This window comes from Poromitra crassiceps, assembly GCF_964638095.1.
Source record: "Poromitra crassiceps genome assembly, chromosome: 17".
NCBI classification, from domain to species: Eukaryota; Metazoa; Chordata; class Actinopteri; order Beryciformes; family Melamphaidae; genus Poromitra; species Poromitra crassiceps.
Genome location: NC_139635.1, coordinates 26134133 through 26159340, shown reverse-complemented (window position 1 = coordinate 26159340; position 25208 = coordinate 26134133). Strand labels below are relative to the sequence as shown.

Genomic DNA, 25208 nt, shown 5'->3' with positions numbered 1-25208 from the left:
AGAGGTTTACTTTGTGCAGGCTGACAGCGGCGCTGCTTCTCGAGATGTATCACTCGGCGGCGGGTAGGAAGATGTATCGCTCAGCGGTGGGTTGGAAGGTTATAGCTAATATTTTATCAAGCACTTGTTTTCCTAGTTGTTTTTTGCAGGTGGGTGCTCTGTGTTATTGTACATCAAGTTGTCAGCTGACTAGACAACATCTATTTTTGTATGTGAAATCATCAGTTGTGCAAAACACGTTTCCAAAACTGTACCAAGACAGAAGGCACAGGGTACTGCATGGGCTACTGTACTTTGTATGGAGATCAACCTAAAGGTAGATACATTATTGTGGGTATCTATTGTGAGCTTGCTGGCATTGAAGATAATTGAGTGAGTGGAGTGATACTCAAACTATAGGTACAATAGAATTTTTCAATGTAAATTCTGTTATTGTACATACAGCAGTATTGTGAAATATATTATCTCTAGATTGCTCTGGGTTTAGGCAAGAGTGGTGATTGGTTGTGTTTAGGCATGATGATTGACGATTGGTTAAGGTTAGGGTAAGAATATCAGGGTAAACCAATCAGGGGCAGAGTAGGGCGGGTCTTAAGAAATCGTGGGATGAAAAAAACAACACCTTTTCCCCATTTCCTTCCTGCCCCCGTGAACTCCAATGGCTCATGGACGCAAACCAAAGGAAGCTTCTTGCCATCGCTATTTTGCAGCATAGGCTGCAAGCCAAACGCACACGTCGAATCTGGGTACGTGAAGTAAACCAAGCGAGGACCCGGCTGGGAGAGTACCACCGTCTGGTCCATGAGCTGCGCCTGGACAGCGCCCGCTTCCAGCAGTATTTCAGATTGTCTGTGGACCAGTTCGACACGTTGCTGCAGACAGGGTGCCATGGCACTAGTCCGATACCTCACGAGTCCGAAAAAAGAGGCATTGGACAGGGGATCATGTCTATGTTCCCCGGGTTCTATGTTCCCCGGGTTCTATATTCCCCATTTTTCACTAACCCTAAACCTAACCTCCCCCAGACCCTAACCCAAAACCATGAGGTGTCGGTCTCGTGAGGTGTCGGACTAGGGGGCAGTCCCCGCAGACAGTAGGCCCGCACATCACTGCTATCGAGACCAACTACAGAAAGCCCCATCTCAGCGACTCAGTATTTGTCTTCGGTAAGTTTGTCAGAGAGTATTCAAGGCAGGCAAGATGGGATGGTCTTATCTGGTGCTTTTGGGACAACAGTGCTGCCGCCATTTTGGACTGAAAAGTCCCTGTTGGCCAATGGGACGACTGCACAGAACCATCATAGCCAATCATATGTTTACTTGAATTCCTTCAGGCCAAAATGGCGGTTTTGCTGCGCGCTGATGTTGCAAATTGCAATGAATGATGGACCTACCTTTTCATTTTGAAGAGTGGGTGGGAAGTATTTATATTGGTCAGACCAATGATAATTAAAGAGAAATGTTCTAACAAATATTAGGAATACCCTTAGTTGTATCACTATCCCATCGTCTAGATGTTTTTGGTCTTCATTATTTTATGATCTACAGTGGGGAAAAGCATGGCGAATTTGCGATAAATACTGTATAAACAAGTTCAAACAAGTGTCATTCAAGATAATGCATAGGACGAATCAGCGTCACGTCACTTGACACCCAGAAATGCGAACCCCCGCCGCAGTTAATATGAGTTGTGCCAAACAAACGTTAATATCTCAAAAACGATACATGACATCTTATATTTTGACATTCTGAGTGAGAGCAGAAGTAGCTCAAGAGTTTGATGTATAATATATGCAGTTGTGTGAACTGTGGCAGTTTTTAAAATGTAAACAGAGTTAGCTGGCTAGAGTCATGCCTTGCGCCACTTGGGCTCCATATGGTTCCATTGCGTTGTCATGCAGAGTTTTGCACCCCTGCCGAGAATTGCACCCCCACCATATTTTGGGACTGTTTTAACTTGAAAACAGCGATGCAAATCTTGGCAGGTACAAACTGCCCCCGTATAAATCATTACATTATGCTCCCGGAAGGTGGGGATGCAATTCTCGGTGGGGGTGCAAAACTTGGCATGACATCGTTGCCACCCAGTGACGCGGTTTGTTTAGGGTACCCAAAATGCTGCTCGGCTGATCCCTCGTATAGAATCTATCCGGTTAAACATGTGTTAGAAAGATTCAAACTGGATATTGATTATAAATGTGATTTTTGTGGACTAGAAAAAGAGGCTATTTCCCATATTTTTCCCACTGTATATATATGAGGGATCAGCCGAGCAGCATTTTGGTAAACAAACCGCGTCACTGGGTGGCAACGGCACTGGAGCCCAAGTGGTGCGAGGCGTGAGTGTCTGCTCTGTTTACATTTAAAAAACTGCGACAGTTCACACGGCTTTAACACGACATGCATATATTATTCATCAAACACTTGAGCAACCTCTGCTCTCACCATGGCTCTCACTCAGAATGTCAAAATATAAGCGATGTGATGTATAGTTTTTTGAGAAATTAACGTTTGTTTGGCACAACTCATACTATTAACTGCCGCGGGGTTCCGCATTTCTGGGTGTCAAGTGACGTCACGCTGATTCGTCCTATACAAGAATATTCTGGATTGATGTAGCTAACTTTCTAAAAAAAAGCAACTAAAGGTGAATGTCGAAATAAGTAGGCTATGTTTGATGTAATGCTATACTTTTGTCAAGACAAGATTGGAAATGACATGATGCTGTATGTAACCCAACTTTTTATTATTTTTGGAGAAATTCCATATTCATAAGAAAAATGGTCAGGATCCAAGCCATCTTTCCTACACTTTATTAGTGAGTTTAAACAATATAGCACCATCTTAGACAAAGTTTAAAACAAAAAAGCCCATCACGGGGGAAAGCGCTCCATTCACTCCCATACACCAATGTCATTTTCCTTGAATTAAATATAGCTAAAAGCTGTTGTGTGTTGGGCTGCGCAGACAACAATGTAAAAAAAATAGCCAATTAAAGTTTTTTTGTACTCCTGAGCAAAACAAGGAAGCCATTGAGAATTGGCGAGAAGAAAAATGTGGATCGAGCCGTCAAGGAAGTAAGTTGGAGTGTTCATCTTCCAATTCATTTATTTGTTCGATAGGGGACAGGTGTACATTAATGAACATTTAAAAAAAAATGTAAATGCACGACAATTGCAGTCACAGGACTGATTTCCATTGTTAGTCCCCCTGCCAGATGATACAGGCTTAGAGTCCTGATAGGGGTAAAAAGTAACATAGTGCAACAAAAATATATTTAAAATGTAAACACAATACAAAGTGCAAGTATGCAGAGAAATGGTCCTGATAGGGGGAAAAGTAACTTAGTGCAACAAAACATATTTAAAATGTAAACACAATGCAAAGTGCGTATATATGATCTTTGTTTGCAACACACGACCATGCACTCGACATAGGAGAACGCCAGGATTGGGGGCGGGGGTTGTTTCCCCCCGTTTTGGGCATGGTTTCTGAATGATGACGCGCTCCGCAGTGTCTCTATGGGCTTTGTAAGGTCTGGTTGTGGCTTAAAAAACCCAAGTAAAATTCATTTAGATAATAAAGTTGAAGTTGTCTGTGTGCATGGGCGGCTGTTGCTGTATTACGACCTCATGGAGCGTATGCGTTGGAGGACATGTTAACATAATGCAACTGTAACATGCAACTTTGTAACGTTTGCCTTTTGTGTACTTTCAGGTATCTTGCCACCGGGGATTCTTACCGATCCATTGCCTACAGCTACAGGGTGGGTGTGTCCACTGTGAGTGGCATCGTCCGGCAAGTATCCCAGGCCATTTGGGATTGCTTAGTGGACGAATTCATGCCGGTACCCAAAGAGGCTGACTGGAGGGTGATTGCAGAGCAATACAAGGAGTTGTGGAACTTCCCAAACTGCATTGGAGCTGTGGATGGCAGACACGTCGTTATCCAGGCTCCAGCAAATTCAGGATCGTTGTACCACAACTACAAGGGGTCCTCTTCTATTGTCCTTTTGGCAGTGGTCGACGCCCGGTACCGGTTCCGCATGTTGGACATAGGGGCATATGGCAGCGATAGAGGCGTACTGTCAAACTCCGTGTTCGGCCAAGCCCTCAGGACCGCAGGGCTGGGCAACCCCCCGGATCAACGTCTCCCAGGTGTGGAGCGTCCCATGCCCCACGTGTTCCTGGGAGACGAGGCCTTCCCTTTGCTGCGCAACCTCATGAGGCCGTATCCCGTGAAAAAGCTGCCCAGAGAGCACCGCCTGTACAACGAGCGGCTGGCACACGCTAGGGGGCCCGTGCGGTGTGCCTTCGGCCTACTCGCCGGCCAGTTCCAGATCTTTCAACGGGTGATGGGCGTCGAACCGGTGGCAGCAGAGTTGGTCGTTAAGGCCGCTTGCATTCTCCACAATTTCATGCGGTGGGACCTGACAGAGGACATCCCCCCCGTCAGCGGTGACGGAGCTGGCGAGGGGTTTTTGCCTGTCCAGCGGCTTGGGAGCAACAACTCCACCCGACAGGCTTTCTTCATCCGCAACAAGTTTGCAGAGTATCTCTCCTCCCCTGCTGGTGCCGTCTCCTGGCAGCACCATGTTGTTTGAGGCACCGAGCGACATCATCGAAACTCTGAGCAACTCGGCGGACATGTTTGTGCCACACGGCGGAAGTATTTTTGTATTTATTTGTTTCTTATTATTATCTTATTATTTGTTTATGTATATTTTATGGTTTGCAGTTATTTTATGTTGCTTGAATGATTAGTTACATTCTGCTTTTAGTTTGGAATTTGCTGTCTTTTTTTTGCCTGTATGACCATCTGTTTCACCAACACTGAACATGTCATGCCAACCACTTTTTTGCAGATAAGCACACAAGTCAGTATAGGTTGAGGCCACGTCTCGTCATAGACGCTGGTTTAGCTGGCTCAGCCTGGCTGGGGGCGTGGTCAGGGTGGGGTAAAAACCCCCGTTCTATCCATTCAGCAAAGTTAGAATTTAGCTGATAGCCCAGCCCAGGCAGACACGATCGGGGATTTAACCACCGCAGTAAACGCACATCTGAGCAGACGTCTTGTGTTCTGCTCTAGAACCCCCAAACCTGTAGTTTAAAGCCGCAGCACCGTCTTTTGGTGAGTCAGCCCATGAGATATATGCGTGGTTTTACCCCACTCGCGCGCCAGCCATTTCACATTTTGTGGGCGTTCCCAGACTGTCTCTATTAAGAGATGAAATGTGACTCAAAAGTAGCAGTTCAATTTGTGCAAACATGTCATTGTCTACTAGAAAAAAAACAATTTGAACATAATTTAGTCCGCTTGGTGGCAGGGACAAAAATGGAGAAATGCTAAACATTAAGGATGATGATTCTACACCAGTAAAGGTGAAACTCAACTATACACATACATACAAACATCTAGAAAATTGATTTGATCCATTAACATACGTACAAGTTACCTTTTTTTGCAAGTTAAAAGTACACAACCATGATATCAAATACTGTGCAACCTTTAAAGGATGGCTTTACCGATAATCAACCCACTTTATCCCACTAATCTGGGTAATATAAGCACATGGGCAGTTTTTACCTTCTCAATGGGAGATCTCCATGAGGAAAACAGAGTAAACACTGCCCATGTGCTTACATTACTGAGATGACTAATGATACAAAGTGGATTGATTGGTAAAAACCATCCTTTAATAACCTCTTGCATTGCACTGTAACCCAGGCGTTACGTTTCTGATTTTTTACTGCTCATCTGTCATTAACGTGATGAATTAGGTAGTTAATTCTGAACAATGCTGTTCATGCTACATACCAAGTTAATTGTCTGAATCTTGCGCATCAAACCATGTCTTCCTTTTTCGGATCAGATCAACACGGCGGAAGTTATAGCCGTCTTTGTACAAAGACAACATTTCAGATTATTTGGCTTTTTCAAATGGCTTTTTGGAAATCCGCCTAGGTATCTCCCTACAAAAACCACTGCCAAATACTCATGTTTTGGTATTTTTTCATCTTCTTTGAGTTGGGATGTGGTAAGGCCTGTGGCTATGTCTCCATTGGGTTTCTAGCCATAAATACAACAACCACAGGTAACTGTTTACACTCTAAAAGTGTTTTTTATTCCAGGCGAGAATCAACCACTGTGTTTGAGCTGGTGTTACTCAGGGTCAGCAACACGTAGTCATTCTGACACTTGGAACAGAAACTTCAAAGTCTTACCTTTCAGAAAAGGTCAGGCAGTTGTCTGTAACCCTAGCGCTTCAGCCACAGTAAGCATTTGAGTTTGGGTATGTCGACTCGTTTTCACCATTTTCTTCAGAAATAGGTGGCTTTAGTTTAGAGCAGGGATGAGCTGCAGGTTTGTTACCCAAGTCCATCAACTGGAAGATTACTGGAAGCAAAATGTGATTTCATTGAGCATAATTGCCCACTCAGTTAATAATAAGTAGTACTGATTTGTCATGCTTTGTACTTCAAGGGTGCAATATAACCTCATAAACCCTGTTGCATTTTTATATTTCAAGAAATGTTAGAATTAGCCTTGTAGCCACTTAAAGACCTCTTTGAATATAAAGTAATATTTTTCTGTGGTTTTTCCTCTTATTGATGGTAATGTGTGCATCCCGACAAATCATGTAGCCTAGCATAATTACACTCTGTGATACAATAACTGTATAGTAGAGTCCTGTCATACACACACCCATCTCTCTCTTACACCATCATGTTTGGTCAACGACACCTCTTTGGATTAGAAAATATTTTTTCATTCACAAGGGAAACCCAAACAGCCTAGATTATAAAGCATGTTCTTTGGATTTCATATGAAGAGGGCATTAATCCCCCTTCTAAATCCAATACTACTTTAAAAAATAAATAAAAAAAATCCTAGACTAGTATTAACTGCCTTGTGCCAAGACTTAATATTGTGGTGAAATGGAAGGTATCACTAGATTGACATGTATGATTCCAGTGAATAATGTCCCTATAAAAACATGGTGTCTTCACTTATAGTGAAGACACCAGTGTATCTTGGGGTCCAAATCAATATAATCTGATTATTAGGTCAACTTAAACTAAAGGATGTTGGTGTTTGCAAAAGTGAAAAATTGACTGCTCTAAAGAAATTGAGAAAGAGACACAATATTTGAATGTAAACAATGTATTCTGAAAAACTATGTACAGATTCAAGCAATGTAACCAGTCATCTTAGAAATATATTTACAAAATGACTACAGTGCAATATAGACAAACTTAACTCAGATGTTGCAGTAAACAACAGTAAACAACTGCAACATTGCAACAGTCAAAAAATAATGCATATAAGAGCAGGTAAAATTAACTTAAGAGGTACAAACAGAACATTTTGCTGTTGAGCGAAATATATACAGTACAAGTAAAGGTAACTTAGAATACAAACAAAGTAGAAAAATGCAGTTAAAAATATCAATAATACAAATAAGTTTGAAATGTAAATACTGCGTTTTTTTCTTAACAAGGGTATTGGCACTTTGAGTTCCAATGATTGACCCGAGTGTCCAACATGGATCCATATGTCTATTGAATGACAATTAAGCTTCATCTGTCTCTCAAACTATGCCGTGTTGGTTCCTTTACTTTGAAGGAATTGGGCCTGGAAAGTCCTTGAAAAGTCCTTGAATGTGATGTTTAAGAAGGTGTGGGAACATTTCTCTGTCCGTGCTCCCAGACGGTCATCACGTGCATGGGGACCCTGAAGACAAGTCTCTGTGTGTATGTGTGTGTGTGTGAAGCCATGCCAGTGTGCAAGAGGACCGGCAGTCTGTCAGTCCAAGTTGTGATTGGTTGGAGGTGGCAGCAAAGAGGTGGAGTCACCATTGGTCATGGTCATGGCCTTGACCTCTTGACGGCGGCAAGCCTCAGCCGACAAGCCCCGGGGAAGGCCGGGCTTGTAGATGTCGAGGTGCCCAAATGGGCCGGATTTCCAGAGCGTGAGCAACCGCAGGTATCGCCTGTAGTCTCTGGCCTCAGCCTCCTCCTGCCTTGCCTCAGCCCTGCTGAGGGTATGATGATCTGTGGTGGGATGCGTCTCAGGCGTGACATTGTCCTTGTCGCTCCCTGCGTGGGCTGCCAGGGCTTTCAGGGGCGTCTGGGGGGTGCAGGTGCGGATGGGGACCTCAACCGACGCTCTCTTCTCCTTCTCACTGTCCTCCGGGACAGCCTGCTGCTGCCTCGCCTCAGCCCTGCTGCTGCAAAGAGGCGGCAAAGAGGTGGAGTCACCATTGGTCATGGTCATGGCCTTGACCTCTTGACGGCGGCAAGCCTCAGCCGACAAGCCCCGGGGAAGGCCGGGCTTGTAGATGTCGAGGTGCCCGAATACGCCTGATTTCCAGAGCGTGAGCAACCGCAGGTATCTCCTGTACTCTCTGGCCTCAGCCTCCTCCTGCCTTGCCTCAGCCCTGCTGAGGGTATGGTGATGATCCTCAGGCGTGACATCGTCCTTGTCGCTCCCTGCGTGGGCTGCCAGGGCTTTCACGGGCATCTGGGGGGTGCAGGTGCGGATGGGGTCCTCACTCGGCGCTCCCTGCATCACTCCCTTGTCGTTCGGACTCTCCTCCAGGACAGCATATTGGGCTTTAAGGCCCTGCGGCGTGCTGTCCAGCTGGCCCTGCACCTTGTCCCTCCCTTGCTTCTCCTTTTTCTTCAGTTTGTCTGAGATCTTCTTCTTGATGCCTGCCCTCGCTGGTTTTTTGTCCAGCTGACTGGCCTCCTTCTTCCATGGTGTGCTGGTACATCCACCCATTTTCCACAAGCTAAGAAAAAAAAACCTTCAAATGTTCAAATGAGCAACTTTGTAAAAAGTTCCAACTTGTTCCAACTGATGAGCTCTCTACTACTACTTGTTCTTCTTAGGACAGCTCAGGACAGAATGACATCTCAACTGGCACCATCTCTATTTATACTCTCATGCACTGTCACAGTGCATGAGATTGGTTCTGATTGGTCAGCCACAATTTGAAAGAAGAACGCGCCAATCCCTGCTTAGTCTGCCGGAAATCAAACGAAGAAGAAGAAGAAGCGCCGTTAACGCGGGGTCATCCCTATGTTCCCCAGGTCCTATGTTCCCCGTTTTTAACACTCTCCATTGGGGTGTCTATCCGCTATGCCGACCACCCGCAATGCCGACCTTAGGTTTAGGCGTGAGGGGTGGGAGAGGTTAGGTTTTGGGTTAGGGTCTGGGGCAGGTTAGGAAGGGTTCTATGTATGTTGCCCGGTCCCACAAAAACGGGGAACATAGGTACGCTCCCGTTAGCGCAACACTAGCTGCCTGGCATTACTGATAAACCACCAATGATTATATTATTTTAAGATGGTTAAAATGGTGTGCTTGTTGGGGTATCTACAACAGCGACTCGAGATATCCAGCACATAATCCTGGAGTATTTTTCATCCCATTTCCAAAACCCAGGGTAAAACAATATGAGAAATGGCTTGTTGGGGTTGGATTCATGTTCGCTACCTACAGACTGTTGCTAGCTCGCTATGCTAACATGCAGGCCTGACCCGACCCTAGACTGTTTTTGACCATGGAACCGCCGTGGGTGAGTACCGGTATTTTATTTTTTCCTGAAGCTGTGTGAAGTGTACGTGTCGTGTCAGTGTAGACTAGAAGCAGTGTAGTGTAACGTTATGTATTGTGCTTGTGGCAGGCAGCTAACGTTAGCAAATAATAATAATAATAATAATAGCTTGGATTTATATAGCGCCTTTCAAGGAACCCAAGGCCGCTTCACAGAGCACAAAAGATGACGGACACACATAGATAACAACAAAGAACAGAAAGAGACTAGCTGCCGAAGGCTGTGTTGAACAGGTGAGTTTTGAGTAGAGTTTTGAAGGTACCCAGTGATGGGGCATTGCGGATTTCGGCTGGGAGAGAGTTCCAAAGGGTGGGGGCCGCCACGCTGAATGTTGTGAAAAGAACGTTACTATGCATATTTGCGCTCAAATAGCATCAGATTAATTTTCCACGTCTTTATATCAGCGTCATGTTTGCATTAACCGCTAATGTTAATTGTGCCTGATTGCTTCCTAACATAGATACTAACGTTAAATAGCACTGCTGTAAACGGCTGTCACAAGATATGCTCACAAGTCATGTTTTGCAAGTCCAACTCAACTCAAGTCTTTGAGCTAGAGTCCACAAGTCAAGTCACAAGTCTTTGGTCATCTGCTGTATGCCATCAGGTCTGCTTAGAACACTGCATAGCTAAAACGAAGGAATTCAAAGCATGTACTGTATCACTAGATCCTTTATAATACAGTATCGGCATTGATTAGTTGACATTATTATTATTAAACATTTCCTTAATGCACCAAATTAAAATAAATAAATAAAGATTGTTCACAAGTCCCAAATCTCAAGTCCAAGTCAAGTCTCAAGTCTTTGAGGACAAGTCTCAAGTCAAATCTCAAATCAGTGTGTGCACGACTAAAGAATTGTGGCTGCCTGCGTTCTGATCTGCTAGTAGTTCCCCTTCAAAGTGGACTGCAAAGGGTATTCAGCCATGTTAAGTAATATGGCTGAATACCCTGTGTAGTCCACTTCGCTGGGAACTACTAACAGATCGGAACGTCTCAAGTCCAAGTCCCCATCTCTGGATGACACTGATATATGATATTATTTTTTAATCTCAATAAACAGATATTGTTGGAATACCAGCAGAATTAGCTTTACCCCGGCTAGCCATTGTTAGCAATAACAGTTGATAAGAATAAGTCCATGATAAGAATGCACACAGTATTTTGCGCATACAAACACCGTAGTAACATGCTCACAGATAGAAGTTAGATTAGATTTAATGAGACACAAGTCAGGGTAGCCTGTTGCCTCAAAAAGCACAAGTCACTGGTCTGGACTCCTTGTTTGGGATAGGGTTCGAATCCCTGTGGTGACATTGCTTATTTTTGTGGCAACTATACAAATCCAAATCCCATATTATTTTCTCTCATCATAACACTGGCTGTGCTTTAAACATTTTAAATAGGGAAACATTTACATAAATCTCAAGTCATTTGAGACAAGACATTTATCTTTTTGTGAAATGTTTGCTCATGTGGAGAGACCTGGAAAGAGACTGAGACACACCGTGACAGAGAGACACACACCAGGAGACAGAGACTCACCAGGAGACAGCGAGTCTCACCAGGAGAGAGAAAGACACACCGAGTGCATGAGTTAGTGGGCACTGCATTTGCACATAATATAAATAACTAACTTGCTGTTAAGGTTAACACCAGCTAATGTTGGTAGTGGTACCATGAGTATATTAGCCTGGGTAAACCCATCCCCCACGTGACCTGCTCTCAGACCTGTTCTCAGTCGCTAGTGACTGGGAACTGAGAGAGCAGGTCACGTGGTGGCTGGGTTTACCTAGGCTATGAGTATATGGCATGCATAGGCTAGCCATTTTTGTGGTCTGTAACATTGCTGATGTAATGGAAGTCAGGTGCAAATAAATAAAACCTAAAACCTTGGAGAAAAATAAACACACTTGACAAAACGCACTTCGCTCTTAAAAAGGACCAGTGCACCCAGAAATTAAATGACTTGAAAACAGATATCAGTGCACTGTAATTAGGCGACACTAGATAGAGTGGCTGTAAGCCTGCCCATTTTTCGAACCGCTCTCTCATCGGTGCTATGACCTGTCACTCATTCAATTTCAACCCGCCTTCAAAACCAGCAGTGGTGGTTAACTGGCACAGACTCACTTATGTAGTATGCGGAGCGCAGCGATTCAACATAATATTTGAGTCTGGGGAGAGACTATTCAGGACCAAGCTTTTTGATCAATATAAATATAAGTGGTTGATCACTATAAGCGGATTGCACTGGATTAGGCCTACTATAATTACATTTTTATCATACAGTTCACTAGAATGTTACATTGCTTTTAAATGCAACTAATAAAATAAAATACATTATTTGCATTTAGAATTACCCATGTTACTGAATTATAATTTATATTTGAATGGTTTAAACACACTGTCCAGATGGGGGCATTATTCTTTGTTTGGGCTATCAATGGTTTGGGCTTTTAATTTTGAATCACACTTCAGGGGAAATCATACGCATTTATTGCCACCCAAGATATCACACCATGTCATTACTTACAATAATATTAAAACATACAGTTGTGCAGGATTAGCTGCCCCCACAATACAGATTAGCAGTCTAATGGTTTGCTCAGGTCCGCCCAGTAGAATTCCTTATATCTCTACTCTGCATCACAACAGGGCTCACAAGTCTGCATCAATCTTTGTTAAGGGAATGGGGTTTCCTTGATTTGCACATCAATGTTGCAAAAGACAATTATATTTCTCAGTTGTAAATTAACTACTAAATATTTTGTCCATTTATTATGCAAGAATTGACAGCCCTACAACTGATTCCACACGTGATATGTATTTTGAAACTATCTAACAATGCCAACAGAACATTTTTCACAAACAATAAACACGTTTTTTGCGTTAAGACAAGTGGATATCATTCAGCCAACAAGAGTGCAGAAAGCTGACAAACATCAGTCACCATATCAATATGGTTATTCACAAAAGGAAAAACTAAATCAAGATGAGGAGAAAATAACTGTCATAGCTACAACAGACAAGCTTCAGAATCATGAATGCTTAAGACTGGATATATTTTATGATTTTACACATGCAAGTTGTTGCGTAACATGAACTTAAATAGTGTAGCTGAAATTGTGGATAAACTAACGTAGCTACTTGGCAATAGACTATGATACTAACATGTCTTAAAGCATTGGGTTTTTCCAGTCCCCAACCAATCAGTCCTTTGAGTTCCTTCCTGTCAAAAAACCTCTGCCTTTCAAGCTGAGTTATACAATGCAGCAAGTGCAACACAATTAACAAAACAATTAAAACAAAAAATGTTTTTTGCAAACAAAAAGTCCACGGTTGCATCTCCAGTTGCGAGGCCTATTGGGATCGATTCTCGGAGTGAACTGTATGCTTGCTCTAGTGCAGGGGTTTTCAAAGTCTGAGAATGTGGGGCTCCCCTCAGATGAAGCCCCCCCCCTTCATTATCATGTTATTTGATCTCATTGCCACTCAACTATGGTGTTGTCAAGATAGCCTGGCTGATATTGCTGTTTGACATACTTCAGACTACACCAGATGGAGAAGGTGAAGGCATGTATTTGTATCCGACTCTGGGAAAGTGGGGAAAACTGTGAAATTCCACAAATCTACTGTATCAATGAACTTTCGTTAACCAAATCACACATTTAGGCTATTCTATGTGATCTCCTTTTGATAACCAATGTAATATTTTTCACGTCCATTCACTGAGCCTCCCCTGAAACGGTTTGAACTGCCTCCCACTTTGAAAACCCCTCCTGGTTTTCCATCGACAACCTGTTACTTTTAAGAGGTGGAACTTATTCGATCTGAAACAGCGGGTGCAGAAACAGAGATTTTTGTGCCTCGTACAAATTCATTGTGAAGCAGAGACAGCTGTGAAGTTTCTTATGCCCCTAGAGACAGAATATAAAAGCGGTGAAATCACAAATCCCAGATCTACTGCAACTTCCCAAAATGTGTGTGTAGACTTCAGCCAAAGCGTGTGATGTTCCTCTCCGTGGTCTCCCAACCACCATCCCCGGCTCCTGGGGTAGCTCAGGTGTGGCTGAGGGGGCAGTAGTGGTGTGGTGTGGTGTGGGGGAGGAGGTGGCTAGCTCAGGAGGTCTGGTAGCACGTCTATCCTCTGCAGAACGTCCTCAGGCATACATAACACAGGATTCACTGGCTTTATCTGTTCATCACCAAGAAGAGCGAGACCTGCCACTCCAAACAGAGTGTGGAAAGGATCCACCTGTAAGAGAGAGAGAGAGAAGGCAACAGTAAACATTGTGTCCTCCCTCTGGGCCAATCGGTAACAAATGTGTCACCTTGCTCAGGCCCATCAGTGTTAACACCTTAAGTGCCATAGCCGAAATAATTCGTCTTACATAATCCAGCGCTTGAGTGCCAGAGCCGAAATAACTCGTCTTACATGTTTTTTTGACGGTGGGACATCAATCAACCCCTTTTACATCTTCCAGATAACTATTTGGAGCAAGAGCATGCGTGTAATCTATTTTACCGACCACTAAGTGGCGACAGAGACCGAGAGAAGTCACAGCCACGGGACCCAAAAGCCACAAAACCAGCCGCCTCCCGCGGAAAAGCCCGGACACACACACACAGAACGGACAGAGATCCCTTCCCCCCAGAGCCGCGCAGCAACGCGCGAACACACACACACACACACACACACACACACACACACACACACACACACACACACACACACACACACACACACACACACACACACACACACACACACACACCGCGGGAGAAAGCCATTCAAGGAAATGGCGACGCGATTTTACAGTAATCCGTTTCAGACTCGTCTTGCCCGACAGGCAGACAGGCAGGCAGGCACGCAGACAGACAGGCAGGCAGCACAACGCGCTTCTGACACGCCCGCTGAAGCCAGGAGGAAGGAGGAGAAGACACACGGAGGGAGGAGTTTGAATGAGAGGGGTGTTTCCTGTTGTTATGGAGGAAATTACTGTTCAAAACTATTGTTTAGAATGTCTGACGGTCTTACTGATGCCAAAAATGAATGGTTAAAGTGACTGTTTCACAAAAAGCCATTTATCTCTGAATAAATTTCCAGACGCTGAAACCATGCTGTACTCAACGGCTAATATCTACATAACTACTAACTCTGCAAACTAACTCTTTTAGACAGAGAAAGCACACATTCTATTAGTTATTTTTAGATGATTGGTGTTCATGAATTCTTAACAGAAAAGAATCCTCGGCTCTTCTAAAATGAGCCAGAATCGTCAAAAACACCCCTGGCACAACTTACCTACAGGAATGAAAACATGGCTGGCATTCAATGTGTTAAAGTGATAATACTTTTTTTTTCAAAAAAATGTTGTGGTTAGCGCTCATTACTGTGGTGTTTCTGCTGCTTTTTTTTTTGGTTAAATATGATTAACGCTATAGATGGTCATCTTCCCCTACAAACTGTCTGTCTGTGAAAGTCTGTATAGATGAAGATTATTCTTCACAGAGAGTAAAGCTTGCACACTGCAAGGCTGCAGTTGAGTGTTTTTATTTAACAACGATGGGTTAAATACATTTTAATATTTTACCCCTCGGTGTTAAATAAAAACACTCAACTGGAGCCTTGCAGTGTGCGAGCTTTACTCTCTTCCCTACTATTCCTGCCTCAAGCTCTGCACCTGCCCTATACAGGTTTGGATTGTGCGTGTCTCGCCTTTTTTCATGTATTCTTCACAGAGATAAATATCAGAATGTGAAATGACAATGGACTTAAACCACAGAAAATCTGTGGGACAGTACATTTGTGCAATGTCCAAAATGAAAAACCTAGATACTAAATTACTTTTCCATATAGTGGAGAAAAGGCATGCAGGCAGGGAACAGCTGTGTTAGCTCACCATGTCTCCCGGTCTGTCGGCGAAACCTCCCGTCTCCTCATCCTGGCAGGCCAGGATGAAGGAGCGCAGCTTGGCCTTGTCGATCCAGTGGATCCTGCCGATGATCTTCAGAGAGGCCAAGACCCACCACGAGTAACACACATCCGGCAGCTGAGGGACACACACACACAACACACACACAGATGCTGCTCGGTCAGAAGCTTGGTGGAAGAACAACTAAATTCAAATTTGGATGCCATTTTTAGTTGATTAGTTGAATTATAAGTTTAACCACACAACAGGAGCGACAGTACGTAACATTTCAACCTACAGGTAACTAGGGGCGTTAAAAAAAAAGATTCATGTAAGAATCACGATTCTTATCTGCCACGATTCTGAATCGATTCACAACTCCCAAGAATTGATTATTTTTTCATGTTTATTTTTCTACAGTATTACTTTAACTTATTTTTCTTGAAGCCACTGAGAGAACTGAGAAATACTAAGAAGTAACAAGTTTAGCATGCATAAATGTTACCTTTTGTCTTAGGTTTGCCTTTGTGTGTACTGTGTTTACATTATTGCAATCAGCTCATAAAATGTAAAACAAAAAACATAATCTTATACACTTTATTCTACTTTCATGCCATAATTTGCTACACCGCCTTTCTTAGCACACAGCAGACTGGGTGTAGTAGATCCTGAAATCCCCGTGTGCTGAATCAGGAATCTTTTTGAATCGAAAATTTATTCACCCAGGAATCGGCATCGAATCGTGAGATACGCAAAGATCCACGCCCCTACAGGTAACCTAGGTAACTGACCTTCTCCGGTCGGCCGTTAAGGCAGCTGCCTCTCACAGAGCCACCAGCCCAGCAGGTCGGCGTTCACCTGGTGCAGCTGACCGGTGAGCGACAGGAAGCCGGTGCAGCAGTAAATCTGAAGGAGAGGAGGACAAACCGCTTTCGTTTGAGAGGCATTTTGAAGATGACCATGACATTATTCGTAGTAACTTCAGTATGTTTTCACGCATATCCCTCCTAGACACACATTCAGCCTGGTCAACAGAGATGCCGGGCAGCAGCGTCTCCTGGATCATTTTGCTTGCTGTAAATGTAATAGCAGTTCATCCTCCACTCATCAGCCTACAGCTTGAACTGAGCACACCCCATCCAGTCAGCGTCAGGGACTGACAACCTTTCAGCAGCCGCACAGTGCTATTTTAAATGCACTCTCGATGTGTTTAACAGCGTTGGATACTCAGATTAACCAACATGTTCGTTTATCATTTATTGTAGTCGGTTACTCGTTACCTTTTGAAATGACAATCTCATTACCTTGATTTTTCTCTCATACATGCTGATGGAATGAGACTGGCTTACGGTTTTAAAAACAGAGCAAGTCTTCCTTTGCATTTTAAATAATGATCAACAACACTTGGAAGCACAAGCACAAAAACACTAAGAAATTATTAATAATAAAGAGCAACGTAACGCGACTAGTTACTTTTAAGATAAGTAACAAAGTTAAATAATCACTTTTGCGGCACGCAAATTGGAACTTTCCCCAACTGTGGTGAATAATTCTCCAAATCCTCTGCCTGCTGCTTGTTCATTGCTGATGTGTAAGAGCACTATATTGTGTAAAGCCAATAGGACAGCATGCGGTGATGAAGTGAGTGGACGTACCTGGCCAGCATGAGACTCAGAGCCAGGCCTGCAGCCAAACCCTCCATCAAAGTTCATACAGGACAAGACAAACTCCACCACTTTGTCAACATTTATCATGTCTATCTTGCCCTTGGAAAGAACAGAGGAGCAACAGTCATGCACAAATAATTCATTACTATATATTCAACCAATAGAAAAAAGCAGGCAGTGCTGTTACAAATGATGCAACCTAAAGCTACACTGCACACATTGAAATGTGCTCACCAGTAACGCAAGAGTGGCAACCGCACAGAAGGAAAACCTGGTGTCTATTTCTCCTGTAAAGAGACAGAGATCAGTTACTGAATAACACAATATCATACGCTTGTAATAGTTGTATAACTTGTACAGCACACCTAAATTTAGTTAAATAGAAGACCTATAATCTCTTAAGCTGTGTTCACACCGAGATATTTAATTTTCGCTCTGTCGTTTGATTCAACCCTTTGGAATCGCTCTGTTTAAATCGCTCATCAACAGGCACACGAATTGACGGACATCTGGGGGCTATAACGTTACGCAATGTCATGATGTTTGTCCACTACGAGCCACCGTAGATGTTTACAAGCTAAGCCTATCAGCGTGCTCCTAATGCGAGCTCCATACCGGTGGTACAGACTTCACTTCATGTCAGCTGTCAGCCTGTCAATCAGCTGTCAATGCGGTTTGTTGCCACACAATAAACCAGCGGTTTGTTCCAAGCCAGTGTGATCCTTGACTCGCTCTCACACGGCAGCCAATCAGCGTTGAACAGCGAGCGACTGATGCCAGCGTATTTTTGCTCGAGTTGGGCTATTTCATCTGGGGCGACGAGCGTATTTTCTCCCTATCGCTCTGTCTCTGTCGCTCGGACGCCCAGCGATTTTTCTCCTGGGCGAATATACGCTCAATCGCTCGTTTGCATTGACTTTGTATGTAAACTCGATGCCAGCGAAAAACTTTAATAGGTCGGTGTGAACGCAGCTTTAACTGGGATTTTAGCTGACTTGTGTATTACAGAGGTATGCTGTGAAAAAATAAATCCATGATACCTATCAATTTGAAAAGAAGCACACATACTCAACTTCAGATTAAAACTTTGGGATATTTTCAATTATTTTAACCATGGTCCTAAAAAAAATCTGACTGTTCTCCAATTTTTCCATTCGGGAGCACATGTATCTCTTACATATCGTAACTAAGCCCTGCTCACCCCATTTGTCCCCTGCGAACGAGCCATCTTCCTGCTGCAGCCCTTTGACCTATTCCACCACCTTGTCCACATCAAGCACATCGACACTGTCGTACAAGCACAGAATCTGACGGAGAGATCGGACATGAAACAACAAAAACACAGTCAGAAGTCAGAACAGAACCCAGAGAGAATGTGAACACGGGAGTTGTAGAGAAATCAAGCTCCAGCTCCAGACCTGAAGCCAACAGAGACAAATTGAGAAGTTTTGCTGCCAGCGTCAATAAAATAAAATAAAAGATCTCCTGGATCATGAAGATGCTGCAGGGGGAAATAATTAAACTGAAATGCTCAGGCAGGAAGTGAGGCAGCTCTCGAGAATGAAATACCACTGAGATTTTTTTTTTTTTTTTTACGGGTACTCTGTTAAATCTGAGGTTCAGGTAACTACCGGTAGGTTTTACTGTAAACTACTAGACACAATAGGATATATGCGGTTCTCTCATTTGCTCATTCTAGAGGAGAACATATCACATCAAACTCTGAGTGTAACCTTGCTTATTGGCAAAAATAGCAGCACTTATTTCAATATTTCAATTTGTATACCTGGTTTAGCTAGATATCCCTTTAACTTGCACCAAAATACACTGTGGGGTGTGGTAGCAAGTGGTGACAATGATTAACTAATGTTAACTGTTCTTATTTGATGATTTGTTGGGAAGAAAATGATCAAAATACACTAATCCCCATTAATACGTACTTCTCGATCACATACACATGCATGATACATGCCTACAAGGGGTAAATGCTTGTTAACTCTTAAAAAACAATTATATGTACCCAAAGGTATATTTAAAAGTATAGAGTACTGCAGAAGATATCACTTATATATCACAAATATATATATCACTTTAGGATAAGAAACCATAAAATTGTCAAATGTGCCTTATCTTGACTGTCTTTTGAATAAGCCGGTAAACACAAGTAAAAACAAGTGCATTTAAACTGCAGTCACCTCAGTGTAAGACATTTTCAAAAATATTTGGGGGACAACTTTTGTCCAAAAAATGGGGGCATTTACACAATTTTGGGGGCACTTGATTTTGGGGGGCATTTTTGCCCTGGTCCCTGGCTAATTTACTACACTGAGTCACCTGCACAGCGCAGGTGGGGGTCGTGTCTGATGCTGGCGCTAACGCCTCCACACTCGTGCTGACAGGCCTTGATGAAGTCTGTGATCTCCTGACGGTTCATCCTGGGCAGCTGGTCCATCAGGTCCATCACAGTCAGCCCCCAGTAGATCCCACTCATCCTCAGGTACTCTGAGAGCGTGTACTCCTGCACAGACACAGACAGGGACACTTATCCTCAGGTACTCTAACAGTGTGTACTCCTGCACAGACAGGGACAGGTACTCTGACAGTGTGTACTCCTGCACAGACAGGGACAGGTACTCTGACAGAATGTAATCCTGCACAGACACAGACATAGTTTAGGTACTCTAACAGCGTATACTCCTGCACAGACACAGACAGGTACTCTGAGAGCGTGTAATCCTTTACACAGACACAGGTACTCTGACAGAGTGTACTCCTTCAGACACAGGTACTCTGACAGCATGTACTCCTGCACAGACAGGGACAGGTACTCTGACAGCTGTGTGTGCACAGATACAACAGTACTCTTGACAGCGTGTACTCTCCTACACAGTCAATAGGTCAGTCAGTATCTATGCAGTCTTAATTAGACTAGTCTAAACTGAGAATCTAAGACCACCAGTCTATGGCTTAGACTACTCTTAAACTAAGTGTATTCGACTAGCCAGGGTTTACTCACGTAGTCGTCTTTTTTGGAGCCGTAGGCAGCGATGTAGTCCGCATGTTTGTCCAACAGGAGCGAGTTAGGAGCGTCATGTTTGACGACAACATCTTTCACTTGGGTCCCCTGAGGGTAAAAACACAGAGACAGGTCGCAAATTGTGAGTAGCGCTACTTTGACGCACTAACTTATGTTGCAGCGTGCATGTCATGTATCCATTGACGGGAGATGACACCGAGTTCATGACACCAAGATGAAACCTTTAGGCTTTAGCCGTCTTGTTGACAGGTTGTGTTGTTGTAAACGAGCTAGCTAGCGGCTAACGTCAAGGCTAGCTAGTTTTTACCCACATAACCAGCTGTCTTTCACATAATTGACGGTCAAATCTTTAACAAATGAAGACAGTGCACAATTCAAAGACCTGCAACTATGACCTATCGTACACACTACAAATAACAATGGCATTAAAACGGGTTTGTTAAACAGTACTGGGCCGGTTACCATTCTGCAATTTTTCTCATGATGATCTGGCGTCGCACTTTTTTCTACGTCATATCAGGTGACCGGTGACGCTGGTAATCACCCCCCTGTCTGTCTGTCTGTCTGTCTGTCTGTCTGTCTGTCTGTCTGTCTGTCTGTCTGTCTGTCTGTCTGTCTGTCTGTCTGTCTGTCTGTCTGTCTGTCTGTCTGTCTGTCTGTCTGTCTGTCTGTCTGTCTGTCTGTCTGTCTGTCTGTCTGTCTGTCTGTCTGTCTGTCTGTCTGTCTGTCTGTCTGTCTGCCTGCCTGCCTGCCTGCCTGACTGCGGTCAACTGAGCCGACGTTCGCGAAACCACAGTCAAGCCAGCCGACACTTGGTTTTTGATGCGTGTCTATTCGTGCCGTAACGGTACTGCTGCTTCACGGGTGTTCGGAGCGGGCTAAAAAGTCGAGTGTCACAATTCAGCGATCCTTAGATCGACATTACAACAAACAGTGTATTGAATGACTGTTGAATATGTCACAAAAGTCCTACCTTATTGAACGATCGTAGCAGGAGTTTCGCTTGGTACTATCATGTTGATGCTCTCAACAAGATGGCGAAAAACCGGCATTTCCGGGACTGGTTTTTCAAAATAAAAGCACGATTCGACTCCAGTCTAGACCACACAGATTTGGTGTTTGTTCCGACTTTCTAAGTACTGTACAATCTTATAACTCCATAATCCCACACCATGACTGACATAGTTGTGTACACTACACCCCTAGGTATGCACTCTCATGAAATTAGCCATTTTCACTGTGCCATTTTGGAGAAATACAGTCAAAATCTTAATACTGAACTTGAAAAATGTGTTTTTTTTTAGACTTCTAAGTACTGTACAATCGCATAACTCCATAATCCCACACCATGACTGACATGGTTGTGTACACTACACCCCTGGGTATACACTCTCATGAAATTAGCCATTTTCACTGTGCCATTTTGGAGAAATACAGTCAAAATCTCAATACTGAACTTGAAAAATGTGTTTTTTTAGACTTCTAAGTACCGGTACTGTACAATCGCATAACTCCATAATCCCACACCATGACTCACATGGTTGTGTACACTACACCCCTGGGTATACACTCTCATGAAATTAGCCATTTTCACTGTGCCATTTTGGAGAAATACAGTCAAAATCTTAATACTGAACTTGAAAAATGTGTTTTTTTAGACTTCTAAGTACCGGTACTGTACAATCGCATAACTCCATAATCCCACACCATGACTCACATGGTTGTGTACACTACACCCCTGGGTATACACTCTCATGAAATTAGCCATTTTCACTGTGCCATTTTGGAGAAATACAGTCAAAATCTCAATACTGAACTTGAAAAATGTGTTTTTTTTACTTTCTAAGTACTGTACAATCGCATAACTCCATAATCCCACACCATGACTCACATGGTTGTGTACACTACACCCCTGGGTATATACTCTCATGAAATTAGCCATTTTCACTGTGCCATTTTGGAGAAATAGTCAAAATCTCAATACTGAACTTGAAAAATGTGTTTTTTTAGACTTCTAAGTACTGTACAATCGCATAACTCCATAATCCCACACCATGACTCACATGGTTGTGTACACTACACCCCTGGGTATACACTCTCATGTAATTAGCCATTTTCACTGTGCCATTTTGGAGAAATACAGTCAAAATCTCAATACTGAACTTGAAAAATGTGTTTTTTTTACTTTCTAAGTACTGTACAATCGCATAACTCCATAATCCCACACCATGACTCACATGGTTGTGTACACTACACCCCTGGATATATACTCTCATGAAATTAGCCATTTTCACTGTGCCATTTTGGAGAAATAGTCAAAATCTCAATACTGAACTTGAAAAATGTGTTTTTTTAGACTTCTAAGTACTGTACAATCGCATAACTCCATAATCCCACACCATGACTCACATGGTTGTGTACACTACACCCCTGGGTATACACTCTCATGAAATTAGCCATTTTCACTGTGCCATTTTGGAGAAATACAGTCAAAATCTCAATACTGAACTTGAAAAATGTGTTTTTTTAGACTTCTAAGTACCGGTACTGTACAATCGCATAACTCCATAATCCCACACCATGACTCACATGGTTGTGTACACTACACCCCTGGGTATATACTCTCATGAAATTAGCCATTTTCACTGTGCCATTTTGGAGAAATAGTCAAAATCTCAATACTGAACTTGAAAAATGTGTTTTTTTAGACTTCTAAGTACTGTACAATCGCATAACTCCATAATCCCACACCATGACTCACATGGTTGTGTACACTACACCCCTGGGTATACACTCTCATGTAATTAGCCATTTTCACTGTGCCATTTTGGAGAAATACAGTCAAAATCTCAATACTGAACTTGAAAAATGTGTTTTTTTTACTTTCTAAGTACTGTACAATCGCATAACTCCATAATCCCACACCATGACTCACATGGTTGTGTACACTACACCCCTGGATATATACTCTCATGAAATTAGCCATTTTCACTGTGCCATTTTGGAGAAATAGTCAAAATCTCAATACTGAACTTGAAAAATGTGTTTTTTTAGACTTCTAAGTACTGTACAATCGCATAACTCCATAATCCCACACCATGACTCACATGGTTGTGTACACTACACCCCTGGGTATACACTCTCATGAAATTAGCCATTTTCACTGTGCCATTTTGGAGAAATACAGTCAAAATCTCAATACTGAACTTGAAAAATGTGTTTTTTTAGACTTCTAAGTACCGGTACTGTACAATCGCATAACTCCATAATCCCACACCATGACTCACATGGTTGTGTACACTACACCCCTGGGTATACACTCTCATGAAATTAGCCATTTTCACTGTGCCATTTTGGAGAAATACAGTCAAAATCTCAATACTGAACATGAAAAATGTGTTTTTTTTACTTTCTAAGTACTGTCTAATCGCATAACTCCATAATCCCACACCATGACTGACATGGTTGTGTACACTACACCCCTGGGTATACACTCTCATGAAATTAGCCATTTTCACTGTGCCATTTTGGAGAAATACAGTCAAAATCTCAATACTGAACTTGAAAAATGTGTTTTTTTCGACTTCTAAGTACTGTCCAATCGCATAACTCCATAATCCCACACCATGACTGACATGGTTGTGTACACTACACCCCTGGGTATACACTCTCATGAAATTAGCCATTTTCACTGTGCCATTTTGGAGAAATAGTCAAAATCTCAATACTGAACTTGAAAAATGTGTTTTTTTCGACTTCTAAGTACTGTACAATCGCATAACTCCATAATCCCACACCATGACTGACATGGTTGTGTACACCACACCCCTGGGTATACACTCTCATGAAATTAGCCATTTTCACTGTGCCATTTTGGAGAAATACAGTCAAAATCTCAATACTGAACTTGAAAAATGTGTTTTTTTTACTTTCTAAGTACTGTACAATCGCATAACTCCATAATCCCACACCATGACTGACATGGTTGTGTACACTACACCCCTGGGTATACACTCTCATGAAATTAGCCATTTTCACTGTGCCATTTTGGAGAAATAGTCAAAATCTCAATACTGAACTTGAAAAATGTGTTTTTTTAGACTTCTAAGGACTGTACAATCAGGTAACCGGATCTCAACCAAACATTGTTTACTTGTGCGCATACCAACTCTGAATAAATGTGCACTATTTGGTGTTTATTATGTCTCACCCCAGGTCACCCGTCAATCGCCGCTTGCGGCTATATTTTGATTTTGTTATTGTACTTTTCAAGATGTAACGTCTGCTTCTGTACATTAGTGTTTCCCATAGAGAGCCAATGCATCCTCTGTTGCAACACAAGACCACCTGGGACAGGGCCTCCGATGACCGACTGGGTATGGTATTGTTCTACCCTTGTGTGTGTGTGTGTGTGTGTGTGTGTGTGTGTATACAGTATATATATATATATATATATATATATATATATATATATATATATATATATATATATATATATATATATATATTCTATTATACATGAATATATAGATTTGGGGTTGGATAACACACCAGAACGTTTTGTTAAGTTATTGATTGTTGATGTGTCTGATAATCGCATGTGGGATGGTCAATTGTGCTGACACGAAAATCAAATAATTTGTTCATAGTTATTGTTAATATTGTGTGTAATTGATTAATTAGAAGGTTTATAGATGATGAACTATGCATCGTCATTCATGTTCATTCAGGGAATTGGAAGTAATTCCATCTAGCCATTTTTGACATATCGCATTAACGAACTTGGGAATGGCGTTTGTGAGGTCACAGTCAGTGACCTTTTAAGTTTGACCTTTGAACACTAAAATCAGTTGTTAATCAGTGAGTCCATCAGTTTGAGGCAAATTTGATGAAATTCCGTCTAGGCTTTACTCAGATCGCATTAGGAGAGGAGAACACACAGACGCACACAAGCACACACACGG

General features: G+C 42.6%; 1 protein-coding gene and 1 pseudogene across 2 annotated transcripts; one reads left to right on the top strand and one right to left on the bottom strand.

Annotated features, from left to right (window-relative positions):
• Nucleotides 1-659: 659 nt before the first annotated feature.
• On the top strand, nt 660-5563 carry LOC310791804 (uncharacterized protein). The gene is made up of 2 exons (XM_083653474.1): nt 660-1166; nt 3717-5563. Exon 2 carries the CDS (start codon nt 3841-3843, stop codon nt 4600-4602), a length of 762 nt encoding a protein of 253 aa, XP_083509600.1. The 5' UTR covers nt 660-1166; nt 3717-3840; the 3' UTR covers nt 4603-5563.
• Nucleotides 5564-12104: 6541 nt separating this feature from the next.
• On the bottom strand, nt 12105-20728 carry LOC310791686 (geranylgeranyl transferase type-2 subunit beta-like; annotated as a pseudogene). The gene is made up of 9 exons (XR_014553937.1): nt 20707-20728; nt 20224-20331; nt 19534-19725; nt 18409-18514; nt 17442-17494; nt 17196-17306; nt 16332-16446; nt 15529-15678; nt 12105-13880 (listed from the first exon to the last, which is right to left on the bottom strand). The product of XR_014553937.1 is annotated as a geranylgeranyl transferase type-2 subunit beta-like (transcript).
• Between the last annotated feature and the right edge of the window lie 4480 nt (nt 20729-25208).

Excerpts from the sequence above, each read along its gene's own strand:
- LOC310791804 (XM_083653474.1), top strand. The coding sequence starts at position 3,841 with ATGCCGGTACCCAAAGAGGCTGACTGGAGGGTGATTGCAGAGCAATAC.